We start from the raw sequence: 20091 nt of genomic DNA, 5'->3' as shown, positions 1-20091 counted from the left end.
CTACTGTTCTTCATTAGTATTCCTATAGGTCATTCAGGTTCAGTGTTGCACATTTTTCATTCAGAAATCTTTTATTGTTTATTCTTAATATATGGACAGTTAATATACAAAAATGAGATACTAGTTTATCAGTAATAAATTGTGTAGTAGATATTAAAAAGCAGTGTACTGTTGTATATACCCACAAGATGGCAGATTAACTTTAGCATACGTGACCTTCACCATTTGCTGAATTTTGTTTTTAGACATGAAACGGTAATGTTTTACTGAAGCCAGGAAGCCTCTGTCTGGCTTTTAAATAGGTATTTGTTGGAAAGAGCACCTACAGGCAGAGTACATAAGCACCTCACCCCTGGTCAGTGGTAAGGCCTAGTCAAAACTGAATTAATACTGTATCTGAGAGCACCTGATTACATCAAGACTCTTTGTCTTATGTACTATTTAGAAGATATATCAGTAATATTTTTTACTTTTTAAAAGAGGTATAGCACGGATGGAGGAACATCTTCCGCTCTGATTGGAAAAGCCAGCAAATGTGAAAGGATCTGTGGGATCTCCAGGAGTTATGTAGCTAGCTCCTTCCCACTGAAATGGAGAACCAACCCAATTCTGCAGCACAACCTCTGTAAAATCTGTGTATTGCCTCTGATGATGGTTCTAAACCACGAGACAGGGAGAATTCATCCATCCCGAGTCTCCTAATGCGTATTTCTTGTGACCTGTTGAACACTGAAAATCCCTACCAGCCTGCATCTCTTTCCTGGGGAAACCAGATGGGATGGGGAGAAGAGAGAAGAAATATTCATTGTGTCTTGTCTAGTGTAAGGTCACAATAAGGTAGAGACATGCACCCACATCTGACAGCTACAAAGTGTGCTGCGAAGTCTCACAATGCACACATAAGGAGAGGCATAGACTAAATATACAGGTTAAGAAGGAGGAAGTTCTCTGCTCCCATTCTGTTTAAGCTGTCTCCTGTCTGTACTGAGGTGCATTCAGCCTACTTATTTTCATTATTTATAGTGTTTATTTTTTCCCTTCACTTGAGCAGTACCAAGTAGCCAGTTTCTCTGTGATTTTCGGTCACCTCTTTTGAGTCTCATAAACTGGCAAAATGCTTTAACCTGGACTGCCTTAACTGCAGAGAGATACCATTCAATAATCTGTGCACTTCTACTGGAATAAAAGCAATGTATAGTAACAATTGCAGCCCTTTGTAAAATCTATTTCTATAATGCCTGTATTCTAGATTTCTTGGATATAAAGCAGCCCTTTTATGTTCAAAACGGTTTTTGAAAAATTTGAAACATTCACTCAGCTAAATTTCCAAGCCACTGTTTCACTGTTTCATTTTATAAGTCTTTATTAATAAATCTGGAACTTCCTTCAGATTTTTTACTTTGAACCCTGTTTTCCTCTTCCTTGGTTTCTGTTATGATCAGGTTCTTTGAAAATGTGCTGTATGCGTTCAGCGAGAGGAAAACAAAGCTTTGGATTCTGGCTCATCGCCTCCATTGCAGGGGCAGACAGGTGGTGATGTCCTGTCACCATGGCTACATGCAGCCCTTAGGGAGGGTTCTTGTAAGATGGTAGCAATTCCTGAATGGGGGGAAGGGCATCGAGATAGACTCCTTCTGGCTGTGGGGTCTTTTGTATGGGTTGTACTCGATTTACATGCCTACCCGGTCACATGAATGCGTGCTCCCTGAAATGCAGAAATCAGGGAGAATACTGCAGACAGCGCAGCAGCGGCTGCTCACATCATTTAAAATCATTGCACGGATTAGAAAAAAGGTCTGAGCTTCTGCATTGTATTGGCCATAGGGATTTCCAGAGTGAGGCAATTCATAAGTACAAACATACCTGTCCTGAGGTGAGAGCAGGTTAACAGGCAGCAGCTAGGACAGTAGCTTGAATGGGAAGGGGATGACACTGTGGCTGTGAGTGTATCTCTTGAGAAAGCACAGGCATGCTGTGCTGGGAACTCTTGGTAAGAATAAATGGGAAAAAGTCCATTAGCTCTTTGACTCCCCTTGGTATGTCCCAGGAATTTAGGCACGTACCTAGCATACACAGACATCCAGCTGTCTCTGTGTGAAAAGGGTCTAATAGCATTTTCAGTGATTAAATGTAGTTTGACCTTGTTGATGTCATATCTGAAAAATGAGATTGCATCATCTTTGGCTTTGGTTTCAAGAAGCTCAAAAAGTGCCACCTAGTGGGTTACTGGTATTTTCTGTCTACACGCTCCTCTTTGGCCTGACCTTGTTTAAACTTCTGAGAAGGACCAAGACCACAGCTGAGGCTGCCATTGCTGCAGGTACTTGTCATTTCAGTGCTGCTCTTCCCAACACTTCCCACTAGCATGGCACCTTTTGCAGCAGTGCAGGTAGTCCTCTGCTGCTGCAGGAAGTGATGCCTGTGAGTAAAAAGGAATTTGGAAGGGGTGTAAAAGAGTTAAATAATAGAAGCTGAAAAATGGCAAAGAACTGTCAGACCTAAAGGGTCAGAGCAAGTAAAATGAAAACTAAAATGAAGGCTGGCCTTGTAGTTCAGAAGGGATGGGTTTTGTTGTCGTTCACGTGACTGAAACTTTACTTTAAGGACCATGCAGATACCACTCTGGGTGTAAAACATGTAAAACTTGGTGAGGCCACGTTGCAGAAAAAGTTACAAATTTGTGATATTACTAATACTATTCAGTGTTGGAGTGCTCAGCCTGGAGTTCGGCCAGGAATGCTGTATGCAGACATCAGGAAGGGCTCCTTAACTCAGATTTCCTAACGAGGGCAGACAGAATACAGTGCAAGAGAAGAGTAAAGATGGGAAGGAACCCTGGCATTTCAATGGAGGATTGATTAGAAAGAGTTGGCTAAATGGAATAAAAGTCTCTTGTTGGTTTTTCTCTGAAGTTTTTCTCTAAGTCCCTGTGGTGAGTGAATGAGAGTTAGCACCTGGACCTCAGCTTCCCAAGGTGGGAGGCCAGGTAGATGTTTTCAGTGCTGGGGAGGAATGTGGCAGCAGTGAGCTGCAGACAGCAGTCGGTCTCCTCTGTACTCCAAATGCAGCAGTTCCTTCAGTATGCAGTTTGCTCCTAATGGTTTGGGAACAGCAAGCAGCAGTGACCTAGAAAATACAGAAATATCATTTTAGTGTAAAATATTTACAACCTCTATCTTCTGCTAGGCGAATTCTGCAGAACACTGAATTGGAAGCAGCCATACTGGCAAACTACATCCTCTTCCAAAATTGTCAGTTGTTATATATGCTAGTATGAACTACAACAAGCAGCATCCTTGTATATTGCATACCATATGTGTAAAAGAAGAATGGCTAGAACAAGAAATACAGGCTTGCAAAATCACTTTGAAAAGTTACTAGCACAGCCACCAAATTGCCCTGCCTGCTCTATTTACAGTTAAATAGTGTAAATCACCCAGCTGAAAAACAATACTTGTTCTAAGCAAGTATTCTACAACTGGTAAAAGAATGGGGAGCTTCATATTTTAGGTACCTGCTGAGTTTTAGGACTTTTTCTTGTATGTCATTCATTAAGAGATACAAAGTGTCAGTGTCAGAGTTCTGCTGAACTCAGCTCATGGTATGCAAATGGACTATAATTATAAACATGCTGAGTCTGGAAACTGAGAATTCTTCTATAGGGCCATCCAGTGGGGGCCTCTTAAGGGTTTTTGCATTCAGTATATATTCCTATATCTGTCTCAAGTGGGATGTTGCTTTATGTCCCCATTTGGAACTCCCAAAGATCTGCAAACCAGGAGCCCAGAGGGCCTGGGCAGGGTATGCAGGTAATTTAAGTACCACTGCTGCTCTTTCTCATTTCCTACTGCACAACTTGGCTGAACCAGATAATTTGTTCTCATTTTGGGGGTGGGAAGTGTGCTAAATGGAGCAGTTACAGGTTCTTATGTCTTAAAACATATAACCGAAAATATACATGTAAACTACACATTTAAAAATGCAGACTTTGGGTTAAAATGCTGCATTATGAAGCAAAGATAATAACAGTAAAATAAAGTCATTGCATGTCCTCATTTCTGCAGAAACTCTACAACACATGAATTAAGGATGTGCCTGGTGCAGATGGGAGATGTTAGTAACATCCTTTCTACACAGCACACATTCATGAAAGTAGCATATGCTATGCCAGTTTTGTCCCCTGTCACTTTCAGAGTTTTAAAAGAATGTGCTGTTCCCTGGTGCCTGGAGTTGCAAATTGCAAAATCCCATCCAAAGAATAAATGTTACCTATGATATGCATCCCACATGTTAGATCTAACTCTGCCAATTAAAGCTACCAACCCTTTTTTCTTCTGTATTTTTTTGTGCTTCTGTGTTTCATTTAATATTTCTTAGTTAAAAGAGAATTTATACAGCTTTCTCAGTGCATACTTTCACATGCTTCTCATATCCTTCTCTTATTTGCATGAAGAGGTAGGATGAGGCCTTTAGTGTTCAGCAGAGACAAGAAGCTGTTATTTTTTCTAGGTCAATCAATTTCCTTCCTTAGATCAGAGCTGGGATCTCTGAAGTGTATACCCAAACTGAGCTTCCTGCAGAGTTGTAAAATTAGACCCATCACTGTCATCCCCCTGTAACAGCAACAAGAGAAAAAAATGGAATAAGTGTAATTTTTGTGGCTGTTGAACTCAATCAGTTCTAGTTCTCTGGGAAAGAAACTCATAATGTAATCACTTACGGTCTTTGTATGGCATAATTAAAAAGTATGTGCATGTTATCTTTGAATATACTTGCTATTATATGGCACGTTGCTAAAATGCTTCTTTTGGTTTGCTGGATTGCATATCACTGCCTTAGACAGAGGGAAAAATTGCATGACCCACTTTGATTTAGGATGGCCGATTTCACTCATTAAGACTCTATTTTGCTTGTGCTTTGCTCTAAGCACATACCTGGGGCCATGCACTCTGATAGCAAATCCAACATTTTTACATTGGTGGGGCAGGGGTGTATGATCCAGGTACGGGCTGTAAGAGTTTTAGAATGAAAAGTAAATAACTCTCTGATACTGAAATTCATCTGAGGCTTATAGGGCTTATAGTTTTATATATATATATATATATATATATATAAACAAAACAAAACAAAACAACTACAAAGCTATCTAAGGGCTAGTAAATGCAATTTTTTCTTTTTTTTTTTTTTTTTTTCCTATAAGAACAAAGAATATCTCTCAAGGTTGATTCCATTTTTCCCCTTTCCACTGACCGTAGGTTTTGAGAAAAACATTACATGGCTTTTGTTATACAGGAAATGTACTTGAAGTGTAGAATGTTTGGGAACGGATGCCTGCTTTACTGCTATAAATTGTTCATGATATGTCTTTTCTTGTATGCATCAAACATAGCACTTGCTGCAGAGATGCATGTGATTTGTCTGCTCTCCCAAGAGATGGTAATTGGCTTCAGTTTACTTAGGCTACTGCAGTACAATTTATTTTTCTAGCTTAGCTGAGGCTCATGTTACAGCATATTTTCTTCCAAGAGGGTCAAGTTTTTAATTTGTAAAGTGATGGAGAATGTGCACGGCATTACAAAGACAGAGCATGTCCCTGCTCTGTGGTGTTTAGTGGAAACAGATCAAAGCACTTCACTATCCCCCTTTACCTTATCCTTTCTTGTTACTAAATTGTATGTGAACTAATAATGATCTTTTAGAAAACATCCAATAAAACTAGCTTAGTAATCTGAACAAATGACTAATGACCTGTGGTTACTATTTGCTTTGTCTATTTATAATGAATTATTTCCGTGGTTTTCAGCCTTGGTCACATGGTGTAACTTCTCTTTTCTGACCGGACGAGCAAACATTCCTCAGAGGCAATGAATAGAAAATATTGAAAATGTATTTTAAGAATGAATTTCTCTTGTTAATTAGGTGATTTTTCTTCCTGCTCAGATTTCTTTGCAATTTTTCAAATTTATCTGTTTAGATGAAGAACTAAAGAAATGAACATAAACATTGCAACAAATGGCACTTCAAGAGAGCTGGAAATTTCAGTGCAAAAATATTCACACAATTGTAACAATTCACGTAGCAATAACAATTGTATAACAAGTCATATACTGGAGGTAGGCCCTCTGAGCAAGGGCTTTCTTGATTCTATTAATTCCCATCATAATTTTACCTTCTAAATAATTGGTTTATATATATATTTAAATAATTACAAGTACCGTATGCAATTCATATTGAGTTCTAAGAAGTGCAGAGTACTCACAACTTCATTAATGGATGAATGAATTTCACAATAAATGCATTTGGCTTCTGGTTATCACGATTTGCCATAATGGCAGTCCCTCCTTTCTATTTTGGGGTTAATCTACTTCTTCTTGGAGGAAATGCTCTTGTTATTTGTTTGTTTTTGCCGCTGCACCCTGAGCATCCCTTGATAATACTTGAGCGCTGAATTTGCTTCAGTTAATTCTGCAAGCTCATTACTCTTTTATGACAGCAGTACTAACATGTGCACTGCATTAGCTTGTGTGAGGCACAAGGACTTCTGGGAACATTTTCTTGGGAACAGCATTAAGCTGTGCTGTCCTGTGAATTAATTTGAAATGTACTGAATAAAGCTATGTCTCTTTTCTGAGCATTCACGTGGAAATTTTTTAATCTAAAAACTCATTAAAGAAAAGCAGCAAGTAATGAACATACACTGTGAGAGTGACCTGACTCTACCGTCATCATTACTAATACTCTCATTTTGGCAGTAGGTGACAGATAAAAGGTTTAATACATAGTAGAAGGCATTTTGTCTGTGATTGTACACCTTGAAAATTCAGCTGTTTATGGACATGAATCAGTACAGTCATACAACAAAGATTTTAGTTGCCAATAAGGGATCCTCTGCTGACTGGAAACTGTGGAGAGGACCTCAAGCACAATGTGGTGGGCATAAAAAAACATCCTTGACTGGGATAACTGTCTCTACAGTCTGGCCCAGTAATATAAAACAAGTTACTTGAAGTGATTTTTCTTTTCAAATGTTCTGGAAACATAGGTGTGTGTAGTGTGAGATTTAAATGATACAACCTGTATATTGATTTCTGTGGAAAAAGAAATTACTTTCAGGAAGAAAAAGTTCACAGAAGCAGCACCAGGCAGTTAGGAGGACATATGTGTCCTCAGAACAAAGCCAGATGAGTTCTAGCCCAGGTTAAACCAAGACCCTCAGCCATTCCCACTGGTCCAGGTTGAAAGCATTGACAATGTTTTCCTGCATAAAGTGGTAATAAAGCTGAGTATAGGCTCCTGAAAATGAATGAACTGTCATTCCTCAGACCACTTGCCATTCTGTACATTTTATAGGTTGTTCTGAACAGATAATATGAATAGGTGTGAGTAAAATGCAATAATAAGTAGATTAGTAGTCAGGGACAGGCTGGCCAAAGAAGTAGAAGAGCTCTGAATACTTATTGAGTTTATTACTTAAGAGCTATTGCATAGTATCCAGGTATTATGATTACTTTTTAACATAGCTGAGTTTCAATACTGTCCCTTTCTTGTGTGGCCATCTAGACATTGTATTTATTGCTTTTCAGAATTACTGAAATAAAAGGAATCACTGCTCAAGTAAAACAATTTTTTATCAATTTGAGGTGAACTCTTGGCTGAATGTTATGCAGGACCCAACAGAGGAACTATGTTAGAAAGTATGTATGCATGTTTACTGCTCAAAAAGCGTAGGCAGCTTTGGTAGCAGCAACATGGCACACTAAAACAATACCTCAGATACAGAGCAGTGCCCTATTGTTTGGAAGAGTTCATGAGGTCTGACAGAAAGGCTCTTGGAGCAGAATGTGTAGATGTCCTGTGTTAAAATACCCAGACACTGTCAGTGACAAAGTATTAGGAATAAATGGTAAAAGGGGTGTTGTTAAAGTTATCTGATTTTTTACATGAAAAAAAAAATATGGAAAAAGTTAATGCTTTGAAAATAAGTTATTTAGCTCTAATGACAGGGGAAGAATTTTTTATTAGTAACAAAGCCAGCTTTCATCTTTCAACCAACAGAAGGATAGAGACAAAGAAAAATAAATACAATGAAAATACAATAAAAAATGAAATCTTTATTTTTTTGGCTCATTTGTAATATTGTTTATGTTGTTTATGGTAATATCAATTTCCTGCATGCATTTCACCAACACATTACAAGTCAAAAGCATTAGTAAAAGAAAGATCCTACATTTAATGTTAGCTTGTGTATGAAACACAGTGTCCTGATGTCCTTGATTATACAAATGTGCCATTTTGTTCTTGGGAAATACTGTGGGTCCTATTTGTACAAGTCTAGTGCAGCATGATTCAAAAAGAATAATTGTCTATGTAAACAGACACTGCAAAATAGCAAGGATTTCATGAACAATGAGACTATCTTGGAACTTCTGATGCAAACAGTGCTAGAAATTCACACATTTCCCTAATTCTTTCCTTGCTATGTCCAGTTACCAGATATAACTATTTGGAAACAATAAGCTTGGTTCCAGATTTACACAATTTACTTCACATTGAAATATATGCAAATATATTAAAACAATATAGTCTACAAATACTTCTTTTCTTATAGTGTGATGATTTCAGTTTGAAATTAATGTGGTTAGAAAGTAAGCCAAGTGAATGAGGAAAGAAATATAAGAAACAGCGATCTAAACTTGAAGACACTCTTCTTATATACAAAACTGTTGCCAAATGGTATATCTTTACAATATTTATATATACTAACCACATTTTCAACAGGTTAAACAGTTTGCAATTGGGCCTTTACAGTCTGATTCTCCACCATATAGTAGCCACTTCAAATTGAAAATGCAAAACTAAAGAGGCTCATTAATAGCTGCAAACTATTGCTTAATGATTTGAAAGAATGAGGTCTGGTTGGACAACTTGATTCACTTTACCACTGATACATGGCTTCCTGTAGTGGAGACAGTGGACAGCGGAAGGAGCAAGATACAGCAGCAAAAGCATTGACATGCATCAGTGGTACTCTCCAAACTATCTATAATGACACAGAATATAAAATGTCCTGTTGAGCTCTTGCAAATTACCCACACTGCTGTACATATCTGATGCAATTCAATGTGGCAAAACCATTTAATTCTATGGTCAAATGTGCATGGCAGTATGCCATTAATATTTACATAGCAAAGTGTATTTTATTAATTCATTGGATGTTGGCCTTAATGAGAGAACACAGTAACTAAAGAATAATCCAGGAAAAAGACGTGAACTGTTGAAAGAAAATAAAAGAACTTCCAGGTATATTTTGCTGAAGCTTTTTTTTCTAGTGCAGAAACTAAACAGTATATTTTTTAAGCTGTGAGTATTTTAACACAAGAACTTGTTCATGCTTTATGATTTGCATAAAACTAAGTCATTGCAAATTCCTGTAATTTAGAGGAGACTTTCCAGGCACATTAATGTGGATACACATAATCTGGATGCAGACATATGAGTAGTAAGAATGCCTCAAATTAAAAAAGCAACCCTGAAACATGGAAGTTATTAAAATCTTTAGCTTTGTTCAATGTCATATTTTTATTTGGGCATGATTGATGAGTGCAACATGCCTATGCAAATCACTTCTGTCTGTACATTATAGAGAATCTGAGAATAGAACACCTGGTCCTCATATCTCTTTCCCCAACATAAAACCCATTTACAAAAATAGTCACATATAATAGTAAACAACCTGTGAATTAAAAAAATGATACACTAATACCAGTTCTGTAAAAATATGACAAATGTAGCAGTTGAATTACAAACAGTGAATAGAAGTACTGTTCTACATGTTTTGCAGTACATGAAACACAAAAATGTATAGCTTTGCACGCATTTCAAGCTCCCCGTTCTCCGTGGAGCAACTTTGTCTCTCATTCTTAGCAGTGTCAGCTGTAGTGAAAACAGTAACCTCTTGTCAAGTTTGTTACCCTGATTTGCAGAGTCACAGTTTGATGATGAAGGTTTACTGTTTTGTTATAGGCACTGACCTTAAGTATATATATATATATTTAATGTAGATATACACACACGCGCGCACACGCACACACACGCATATATGTAAAAACTGTCAGTTTGGCATAAACCTCCAGCAGGAGTCCAGTTGACGCTTCATTCTCAGACTGTAAACAAGTTGTCCCACAAGCAGAATTTTTACATTTTTATTTTTTTATTTTCCCTGACGTCTTTACCTTTGTAGTCCTTTTCTGCTTTGTCTTTTTCATATTTTTCTTTCTCTGGCTTTGTTACACTGTCATAGGACGGTGGGGAAGTTGTAGAGGAGCTCTCATCTGTTTTTTCTGGAGTGGAGTTCCCATTTAGTTTATCAATAATTATCTCTTTTATAACTGGTCCATCTCCTTCTTTGTTTTTATTTCTGTTATATATACTAGACACCTTTTTAACATTTTGCCTTAAAAGGTGACGTCTGTAAGCACGCTGAATAATGAGAGCAGATACCTCCTCCTGCTTCCGCTTTAATGTTGTTGTGATTGGTTCATAGGAGACTTTAGAAGGATTGGCTGCCATAAAACGATCTTCCATCTGGATTCTGAGGGCATCCATCTCCCCACTTTCCCCCAGGACACGCTTTGTGAAAGCAAACAAGATGTCAAGGCAGTGAATTCTGTCACCGCTTACCATGGGCAGATCCATTGCAATAAGCTGGACTTTGTTTGGTTTTGCTATGAGAAGAGGAGGATCTAATGAAGCTGCAAAATCTGATAGTTTACTGTATTCTATGAATTGTGTTGCATCTGGATCAAACTTCTCCCAGACTTCATAGAACATCTCAAAGTCATCCTCACTCAGAGGCTCAGCACTTTCCTCAGTAGCAACACTGAAGTTCTCCAGAATCACAGCAATGTACATGTTCACCACTACCAGAAAGGATATGATGATGTAGCTGACAAAGAAGAAAATCCCAACGGAAGGGTTGCCGCAGTCTCCTTTAACAGAGCTCCCCGGATGATCTTTGTGAGGGTCACAGTCCGGCTCCCCACTGTTCAGAATTGGGGCTAACAAACCATCCCAGCCAGCAGATGTGGTGATTTGAAATAGGCAGATCATGCTGTTGCCAAATGTTTCAAAGTTGAACATGTCATCAATCCCAACTTCCCTCTTAACATAGGCAAAGTTGGACATGCCAAATATCGCATAGATAAACATGACCAGGAACAGCAGCAGGCCAATGTTGAACAAAGCAGGAAGAGACATCATCAAAGCAAAGAGCAGAGTGCGGATTCCCTTAGCACCTTTAATGAGACGCAGGATTCGACCTATTCTGGCAAGTCGGATGACTCGGAACAAAGTGGGGGACACAAAATATTTCTCAATCATCTCAGCTAAGAACATACCTAGAGGAAAAAAAAAAAAAAAAGCTACTTTAAAGCATGTTTGTCCTATCCAGGAGACAAAGGCAATTAAGTAAAAGGAAGGAATCTACTTGTGGCAAGGGGGATGTTAGTGTCTGTCTAAGTTTCAGTTTTGCCTAAAAAGCCTGGAAAGTGAATTTTCTGTCTTAGGTATAATCAGTTCTGAAGATGAACCTACTCCTTTCTTTCATGGAAGAATATATTGGCTTAATTTATGCTCTTTTTTTTTTTTTTTTTTTTTTTTTTAACCTGGGGGTATGCACTGTATTCAGTCAAAGCTCTCTCAGGTACATCATATCATAAAGTCTTTATGACTAGTTTTGTCATGACTAATTTGCACATTGGAGAGTCAGTTTTTAGCTGACAGAAATCTGAATGTTCACTGAGACCTTAGTTAGAAAAAGCAAGTAAAAATCCCTCCACCTTCACAGACTCTTCAGTTCTACTAATGAAAGCAAATCTGTGGTTAGTGTATACCACCAGAAATTTCTGTGTACATTTGCACGTGTTAATTTAATGTGCTAAATAGATCCTTTATGACCCTTGATTTTGAAGATGGCAAGTGAACCTAATGGGAGCAATAAAAATCTTATATGAAAAATTTAATGTATTTCATCCTATAAACTATGAAGATCCGAATCAAGTTGTATGAAAAACAGAAAAATTCACATTCTTGAAAAAGGTGTTCCCTTTTCCTTCCACTAGTTTTTTCTTGAAAGGGGGTTGCTCTTACCTACTATGGAGAGAATTACAACCACGAAATCAAAAATATTCCAGCCTATAGTGAAGTAGTAATGGCGAAGTGAAATCAATTTCAGCACAAATTCTCCAGTGAAAAGGACAATGAACACGAGGTTAATCCGGGATAAAATTGTTTCCATTTCTTTGCTCTGGTCATCTGTTTCCACCATCATTGTGACCATGTTAAGGCAGATAAGTATCATGATGCTGATGTCAAATACTTGTTTGGTTACAAAATCAAAGACCATGCCTTGGAATTTGTTCTGCAAAAACAAAAACAGAATACTTCTTATACTCTGAAAATATTTGCTTTTAAAAGTGCCAAATGGGAGAGCAAGTCCATGCAAGGTTTTAGGGGTGCAGAGCAAGATCTGTTCATTTCCACTTAGCCTGTTCTGCTTTTTGTCTCAACCTGTTAGAGCAAATCAGGAAGTGTACCACTGTTGACTGAAGGAATGGGAAGAGAAACACTGAAACAATAATAGCAATAGCATTATAGCAAAAGTGATATTATTGGTATAAAAAGTTGTGTAACTTGATACCAGGCCAGAATACCAACCAAACAGAAACTCATTTTCTCATTCTTAGGTGGCTTTGGAGTATTGACCCCTCAAGGTGTCTGCTTCTTCCTTAAACTCATTGTTCTAGGTAAGATTGTTGGACAGCTGAAGTTGCATGTCTCAAACACTCCATGACAGCAATATCCCTGTTTTCCTTTACTACTTAGCTAATTGTTCATGGTATATGCCTCTCCTTAGAGAGTTCACTACCTGGTGAGCAAGGTGCAACAAATATTCCTTTCCAAACACTGTAGAATTTCAGGAAATAACAGTGATTTCTCATCTTAGAGACAAACTTATTCTATTTTATCCTGGACTCTCCAGGTCAGTCTTTTATTCTGTGAGATTATCTGTATCTTTCTCTTCACGTTAGATGACCACTGCCCCCTTCTGTCTTCAGCAGATGCCAGTACATCCCCATTTCCTACAAAGCCTCTTGGAGAAGAAAAACAGAAAAGGGTTTATCCATGGGAAACACAACCTGCTTAATTATCCAATTAAGGAAACTTTTCTAGGACTCAGGCATTGTACTGTGAAATTTATCACAATAACCTTTCTATAAACTTCATATTTCAGTGTATGTTTTTTAATGAAATATGAAAGATCTATCCATTCAATTAAAAAAAAAAAAAAAAAGAGAGAGAGAGAGAGAAATTCTACTTTATAAGAAAACAATAACAAAAAATAATTATTTCCAGGCATATAACCTCATTGTCAAATCACTCTTACCACTGGCCTTGGTATAGGTTTCTGTGGTTTTTTGGATCCCAGTTTTTTCATTGCATTGTAATATTTCTTCTGTTCTTCTGTCATAAATATATCCTGACCTCCAAAGTAAAGATATAATACCAAAACTAATTACTGTCATGTTCACACATTCAGCATTTAACTACAGTATGTTCCTCTGTAATTTAATATTACATTTCTATTTTATTTGTCTACCAAGTTATTTTTTTTTAGTCATTAATGGTTCATATAATGAGCATTACTACCACATACAAGAAACCTTTCCTGCTACCTTGTTAGACTGATAGCCAAGTTTTTCCAGTCATTCATGTTCATTTTTGCTGACATGGCTAAAACGGTTCTTACTGTACCAATGCTGTTAAATAGGTTGCTGATTAGGATTTTAGTGCACAGGTGTCTTACATGTCCTAAACTTTAGATTGACTTTGAGTTACAGATAGACAGGTCTAAAACTGGGGTAAATTTGAGGCTTATGTTGTGTCAAGGGATAGATTGTATGGGTCAAATATGATGGCTTTAATGATAGCAGAAATCTTTGTTGATGTAAACTTCAGAAAAGTAACTGAAATCATGCTATAAAAATTTTTTAATTAACAAACAAAAAACAATTGCTGGAACCTTGACTAGTTCAAATTAACCTTTGTTTGCAGATGCAAATGCTGATGAACAACTGACTGAATTCCAGTATAATGTAACTTGTGCCTATTAATGAATCTGAACTAAGTCATATAGAAACAGTGTCAAAGTCACTGTCTGCTAAAGTGGTTATCGAAGCCCAAAGCCTACTATTCTTGATAGAAAATATTGCTGTGGCCCCAGATGTGTTCATGGCTCTTTTAAGAAACTGAAGAATATTTTCACACACAAAAAGAATTCTTTACTTCACAACTGAACAGACTTGTGAACAAACTTGTGAACTTGTGAACAGACTCATGATTTGTCCCTCTTTGCATGTCAAAATGCTGTAATGAAAAGGTCAAAATCACGTCCACATATTTAACAAGGATTATGTTAAAAAAAAGTTTTTATTCAAAGACCTGAAATAACTTTTGATTTTTCTTGGCCTTATATGAATAAGATATTAATTAATTACAATTAATATTTTATAGCAGTATGGAAACATTTTAAATACTTATCTTCTTTTTTTGTTGGTTGAAGTTGTCTATAATGACACCAATGAAAAGATTCAAGGTAAAGAATGATCCAAATATGATAAAGATGACAAAATAAAGATACATGTACAAGTTGTCCTCATACTTAGGTTGATCTTCTACCTACAAAATATTATAAGGGGATAATATTAATCAAGGGTTCAAAATATTAATGAAGAGGATACTAGATGTAATAAGAAAAAAAGTAAGAGAGAGAGGCAGAGAGAGAGAGAGAGAGAGAGAGAAAGGAAGGAAGGAAGGAAGGAAGGAAGGAAGGAAGGAAGGAAGGAAGGAAGGAAGGAAGGAAGGAAGGAAGGAAGGAAGGAAGGAAGGAAGGGAGGAAGGAAGGAAGAAAGGAAGGAAGGAAGGAAGGAAGGAAGGAAGGAAGGAAGGAAGGAAGGAAGGAAGGAAGGAAGGAAGGAAGGAAGGAAGGAAGGAAGGAAGGAAATGAATTTAATTATAAATAAGTATATGTTATTTCAGCTGGAAATTCTACAAACTGCACTCATTTATTAAAAAGACCCAATATATTCTTTTGTATATATGGAGAACTGGAAGCTGATACAATGATTATTCATATGGAGCTTTAAAGTAAATGTACACAAAGATATGTGTTTATGCATGTATATATATACAAAGTTCCTAGAAGAATATGAGACTGAGAGTAGTCACTAGTACTTAAAATTTCAACATTTAAAAATTAAATATTTTATATTATGTTCAGTATATTTTCATGCAACAGAATCAACCATTTTACTGTCACCCAAATCTCCCTGGAACTCTTTCAGTCTTAGACAAGTGTTCTTACATCCAGCTAAGAACAGATGCTTTCTATAAACTTCTAGTGACTAAATGTTTTGTGAAATCTCTTAAAACTGAGGCACATTTTTAAGGAGTATTTTGTTACTGTCTTAATTATTCTAGCTTCTACATTTCAATCAATGTCTGCATCTCAACTGCACGATGCTTGCATAGAAATGCTGAAGTTAATGAAACAGGATATAATATTCTGACAGATGAATATCACTGTGTGATGACTGATTATCACTAATATAACTATAACCAAAGTTGTATAGAACTAGCTTAGGCGTCTGTGTTGCACTTTCTTGTACTAGGTAAACACAGTTTAGAAGTTTTCTAGCCAAAATAATATTCTAAATTCTAGAAAATTTAACAGATGATCTTCAACATTAAAATCTAATTTGACTTAAATAGCTGGATAATATAAGTGCTCAACCTAAATAAACAATGAAATGCATGGCTACAAATTTTAAAACTAGATTAATATATTTAATACAGTATAATTACATTATGTAGTCTTACATTATATAATCATGATTATCAAAGGAAGTCGTTAAAAAGCCATTTTCTCTATTTTTCATTAACATCTTAAAAATAAAAGTCCATTTAAATGATTTTAGTTACATTATTTCACTAGAAAGAAGGAAGTGGGATTATTTTTTTCCACCACTATTTCTAAGATGCATTAAGTTACAAAAAAGTTCATTTCTAGCCTTAAAGTACTACATTCTTATTGTTATAATGTAGTTATTTATATTCTAAATTATATTAAATATATCAGAATATAACCAACAGATGATCTTTGAAAGTCTTACACTTACATCTCTTGAATCAACAGCAGCATACATAATGTCCATCCATCCTTTGAAAGTAGCCTAGAAATAAAGTACAGTTGGTTTATCTACCCTATAAAAAATTCAGAATGTGAAAAATGACTAGAGCACCACATTTGGACCTTTGTCTTTAATAAAATTATATCCAAAAATTTATAAACCACATTTAATAACAGGAATAATAAGATATTTTTCAAAATAAAACTGATTTTTTTTATAATTTATTGTTGGGTATTTCAAAAATATTACATTTGGTCTCTGAATGTCTCAGCAAGAGCACAGCATATTTGGAGCTGCAGGTGCTTACTTTGCAGATGAGCAGTGGTAGACTTGGAGATGTTGGAGGTGTTTAAGTACAATCTACTGCAATCACTTGTGGTGACAACCATTTTATCGAGTTTACACAATGAATGGATGGAATTGACAATACAGCTTCCAGACAGATACATGCATCTGAATGTTTTGGCTGTGGCCAAACTGCCATAGAATTTTTAGAAATGTTTTAATCCTACACAACTAAAAGGAATACACTCTGTTCATAATAAAAATATACATTGGTTCTTGAGATGTAAGATTTACAGAAGACTAAATGTGAACTGTGAAACAGCTGTGGTTAACTTTTGTAAAACCTTGGGCTGAGTTCCTGTAGAGACTTTGTCTAGGTAGAATAATGAGTAAAAAAGATTTGACATCTAATTCTAACATCTCTTCTAACATCTCTTCATAAATTGAAGCTGTATGTCACATCATAGACAAGTGATTCAGCAGAGCTCAATCATTTAAGCATTATTATTTGCTTACTTGCTTGCTTGTGTTTTGGGTCAGATACCAGCTATCGGAAGCTCCATTCCAAGCTAAGGAGCTTCTGGCATAAATGAAAGGTACACTCAGTACCTAGAACAAAAATATTTCTCTAACACAGCGCATAGGAAAAGGACTTGAAGGGGAAATAAAATTTATAGATTTTATATAAGTAACAATAATTAATAGAATGAGTATGATATGCAATATAATAGCATCTGTGATGCATCTTAATGTCTGCAAGCATCAAGAGAAAGTGTTATGAAATAATCAGGTCTAATAGTAAGGAACTGTCCACCAGTGACTACCCACATTCGAACACCGTACACAAGACTTACACTAGAGAAGGAATTGTCTCCTTGCTACATGAAATGTTGGGTGCCCCGGTCTCAGATCTTGCATTATTTATGACTTCTTTCCCTAAACCCACTTCCAGGTCTGGAAAATCAATCCCCTCTTAAACAAACACCTGTACTGGAGACCTGCTGTTTTGTTATATTGTTCCTTTTACCATCCAAATACAAACTGGTTCCTTAGAATAGTACAGACATGAAGAAAAATCCACTCTATCTTGACCTGGCTGTTGATGAAAAATGATTTTTCAGTGCCAAAAATTGCCAAGATTAATGGATTTCTGAATGTGAAGGATGTCGCTGTGGATTAGTAATGATATCCAGGAACAGATTATGTGGGAGGCATTGGCAGGAGTTGCTCACATCAGACCAGACAGTCAGTTAGAATGTCTGCCTTTCCAATTGCTGTTTGCCCTCCTGTCTTGCAAGATAACTGAGCTCATAGAGGAGGGGAGAAATCTTCAGTAATTAGAGGGATCTCCAACTCTTTTCCATCATGACAAGAAATGAAATGCATTTCTGATATTTATATTGTGCAGCACTAAAAAGATTCTTGTACTTTTTTTCACTTATATAGACATTTTTATCATCATAATGAGATCATATTCTCTAACCTGGAAAGCTTACTACTATTCAGGCAAAAATTATGGCTAAAAAATGTACTAGAGGCTTTTCAGGCTTCTTTTGTGTAAACTGTACATCACTGCTATATAGAAATTATTCTACTACTTAACAGACTTAAGTAGCTCAGTTGTCCTAGTTTTTTTTTTTAAGAGAGCAAAAAGAAAAAATATAAGTTTACTTACTACTTGAAGCAGAGCAAGATATCCAGCTCCTACATTATCAAAGTTTACTTTCACATTTTTCCATCGGGCACTTTGATTGTTTTTTATGAGTTCCTCACACTGAGTATAATTGTTGACATCACTGACATCAAACATCTCACCAGTTGTGGTATTGACACAGTGATAGAATTTGCCAGCAAACAGATTTACTCCCATGATGCTGAAGATGAGCCAGAATATAAGACAAACCAGCAATACATTCATGATAGATGGAATTGCTCCTACAAGTGCATTTACAACCACCTAGCATAAAAATTAAACAAAATAGTCAGTTTATGAAAAGAAAAAAATACTTTAAAATGTTAAAACAGCATTAATATGGAATGGACAGTTAACAATGTAAAATTTAAGGGGAAACATTATTTGAGGTTCAATAAAAATCACTAATGAAATTACCAAAGGCAAGAAATGAGAGTTATATGGAAACCAGACAATGCAAAAGTCTGAAAAAAAAGCGAAAACAAAAGAAAACCTGTTAGTAGCAAGATGGGTTCTTAGAATTTGTGTGCTCTAGAGAAAAAGAAAGAAATAAATGTTAAACTCCAACAATACAAATCAAAATCTATAAATAGGAAATAAAACAGAATAAGATAAAAGAATGATGATATGGAAGACTAAATAAAAATATCTGTATGTGAAACTATCATTACAAATGATTTTATTCTCAGAACCTTTACGTATATATTGGAACCGATGTATTTTAGCATCTGCTTACAATGTAACAAAAATAAGCACATTTGATTTGTGTTTTTTTTTTTTTTTTTTTTTTTTTTTTAATAACAGCATCTGCTTCAAATGTTGTTTTTAAACTGCCTGGCTCCCAGTACTTGCTTTTAAACATATCCATTAGTTTTGTTGTTGTTGTTGTTGTTTGTTTGTTTGTTTGTTTTTTATTATTTTATATTATTTTTAATTGCTTCATTTAATACAATTGAACTAGTCTATATGAATAAGTGACTGTAAAAAAACAGATGAAATCCACTGACAAAAATTTTATTTAATTACTTATTGTTATTGAACTAAAAGGATACACAGGCAAAAACAAAACAAAGAAAAAAAACATATTTATTTGTGAGACAGCAGTTGATTTTTGTGTAGTGAATATTTTTGCATGGTTTTGAAAATAGTAGAATTTTTCAAATCTATAACTTGACTGAGAATGTTCTAAAATCAATAGAGCTCATTTATGAGATAGGGACTTACATGCTGTTTGCAATGCAAATTATGCAAAACTTAATGGCGATGGTGATGTGTCACAGGACACAGTACCCTGGAATATCAGCAGCCTCTACTCAGACAGAAACTACACAATTTTTTTGGAGACTTAAGACCTATGACTAAACTGTAACATCTGGATATATTTGTGGATATATTTACAACATCTGGATATTTTGAGGTGAAAGATAAAAAAGGAGATTTCTAAGTGACATAACATAACTTGTTAATTATTTGAGCATCTATTTTTCCAGGAAATAGCATAGTCAGCAGACAGCTGGTAATAGTTTGTTTTGTTTTGTTTTGTTTTGTTTTGTTTTGTTTTGTTTGTTTGTTTTGGTTTTGGTCAGACTGGCAGAATATGAAAATAATAATTTCCTCAACAGGAAACGTTCAGCTGTGTAGGAGGAGAGGTAAAATGGCATCAGATGTATTTGTATGAAGTAAAGGCCACTGGCTGCGAAAATGATTTCTCATCTCTTCTGTTCTACATTTCCAGGCCCATCATTATTTCAGGTATTTGTTCAGAGAACCTTTCTTTAATGATACAGCTTGTGTTGTGGGATCTTTTTCCCAGACAGATAGATAGGGAACCACAGGGAGGCTTTAGTTTTATCTTTAGTGTCTTTA

General features: G+C 35.9%; 1 protein-coding gene across 1 annotated transcript in view; it reads right to left on the bottom strand.

Moving 5' to 3' along the window:
- Window positions 1-10049: 10049 nt before the first annotated feature.
- Window positions 10050-20091, bottom strand: part of LOC116490743 (sodium channel protein type 2 subunit alpha-like) — a 62109-nt gene continuing 52067 nt past the window's right edge. Inside the window, exons 23-28 of the mRNA XM_032190209.1 lie at window positions 18208-18489; window positions 16236-16289; window positions 14599-14736; window positions 13445-13549; window positions 12148-12418; window positions 10050-11396 (exon numbers count right to left, since the gene is read on the bottom strand). Coding sequence (XP_032046100.1) covers window positions 10195-11396; window positions 12148-12418; window positions 13445-13549; window positions 14599-14736; window positions 16236-16289; window positions 18208-18489 — 2052 coding nt within the window. The 3' untranslated portion in view covers window positions 10050-10194. The remainder of the gene's footprint in view (window positions 11397-12147; window positions 12419-13444; window positions 13550-14598; window positions 14737-16235; window positions 16290-18207; window positions 18490-20091) is intronic.

The sequence above is a fragment of the Aythya fuligula genome, chromosome 6, assembly GCF_009819795.1.
Source record: "Aythya fuligula isolate bAytFul2 chromosome 6, bAytFul2.pri, whole genome shotgun sequence".
Classification (NCBI taxonomy): Eukaryota; Metazoa; Chordata; class Aves; order Anseriformes; family Anatidae; genus Aythya; species Aythya fuligula.
The sequence above is the reverse complement of the archived record's forward strand: the minus strand, read 5'-3'. Positions and strand labels throughout refer to the sequence as shown.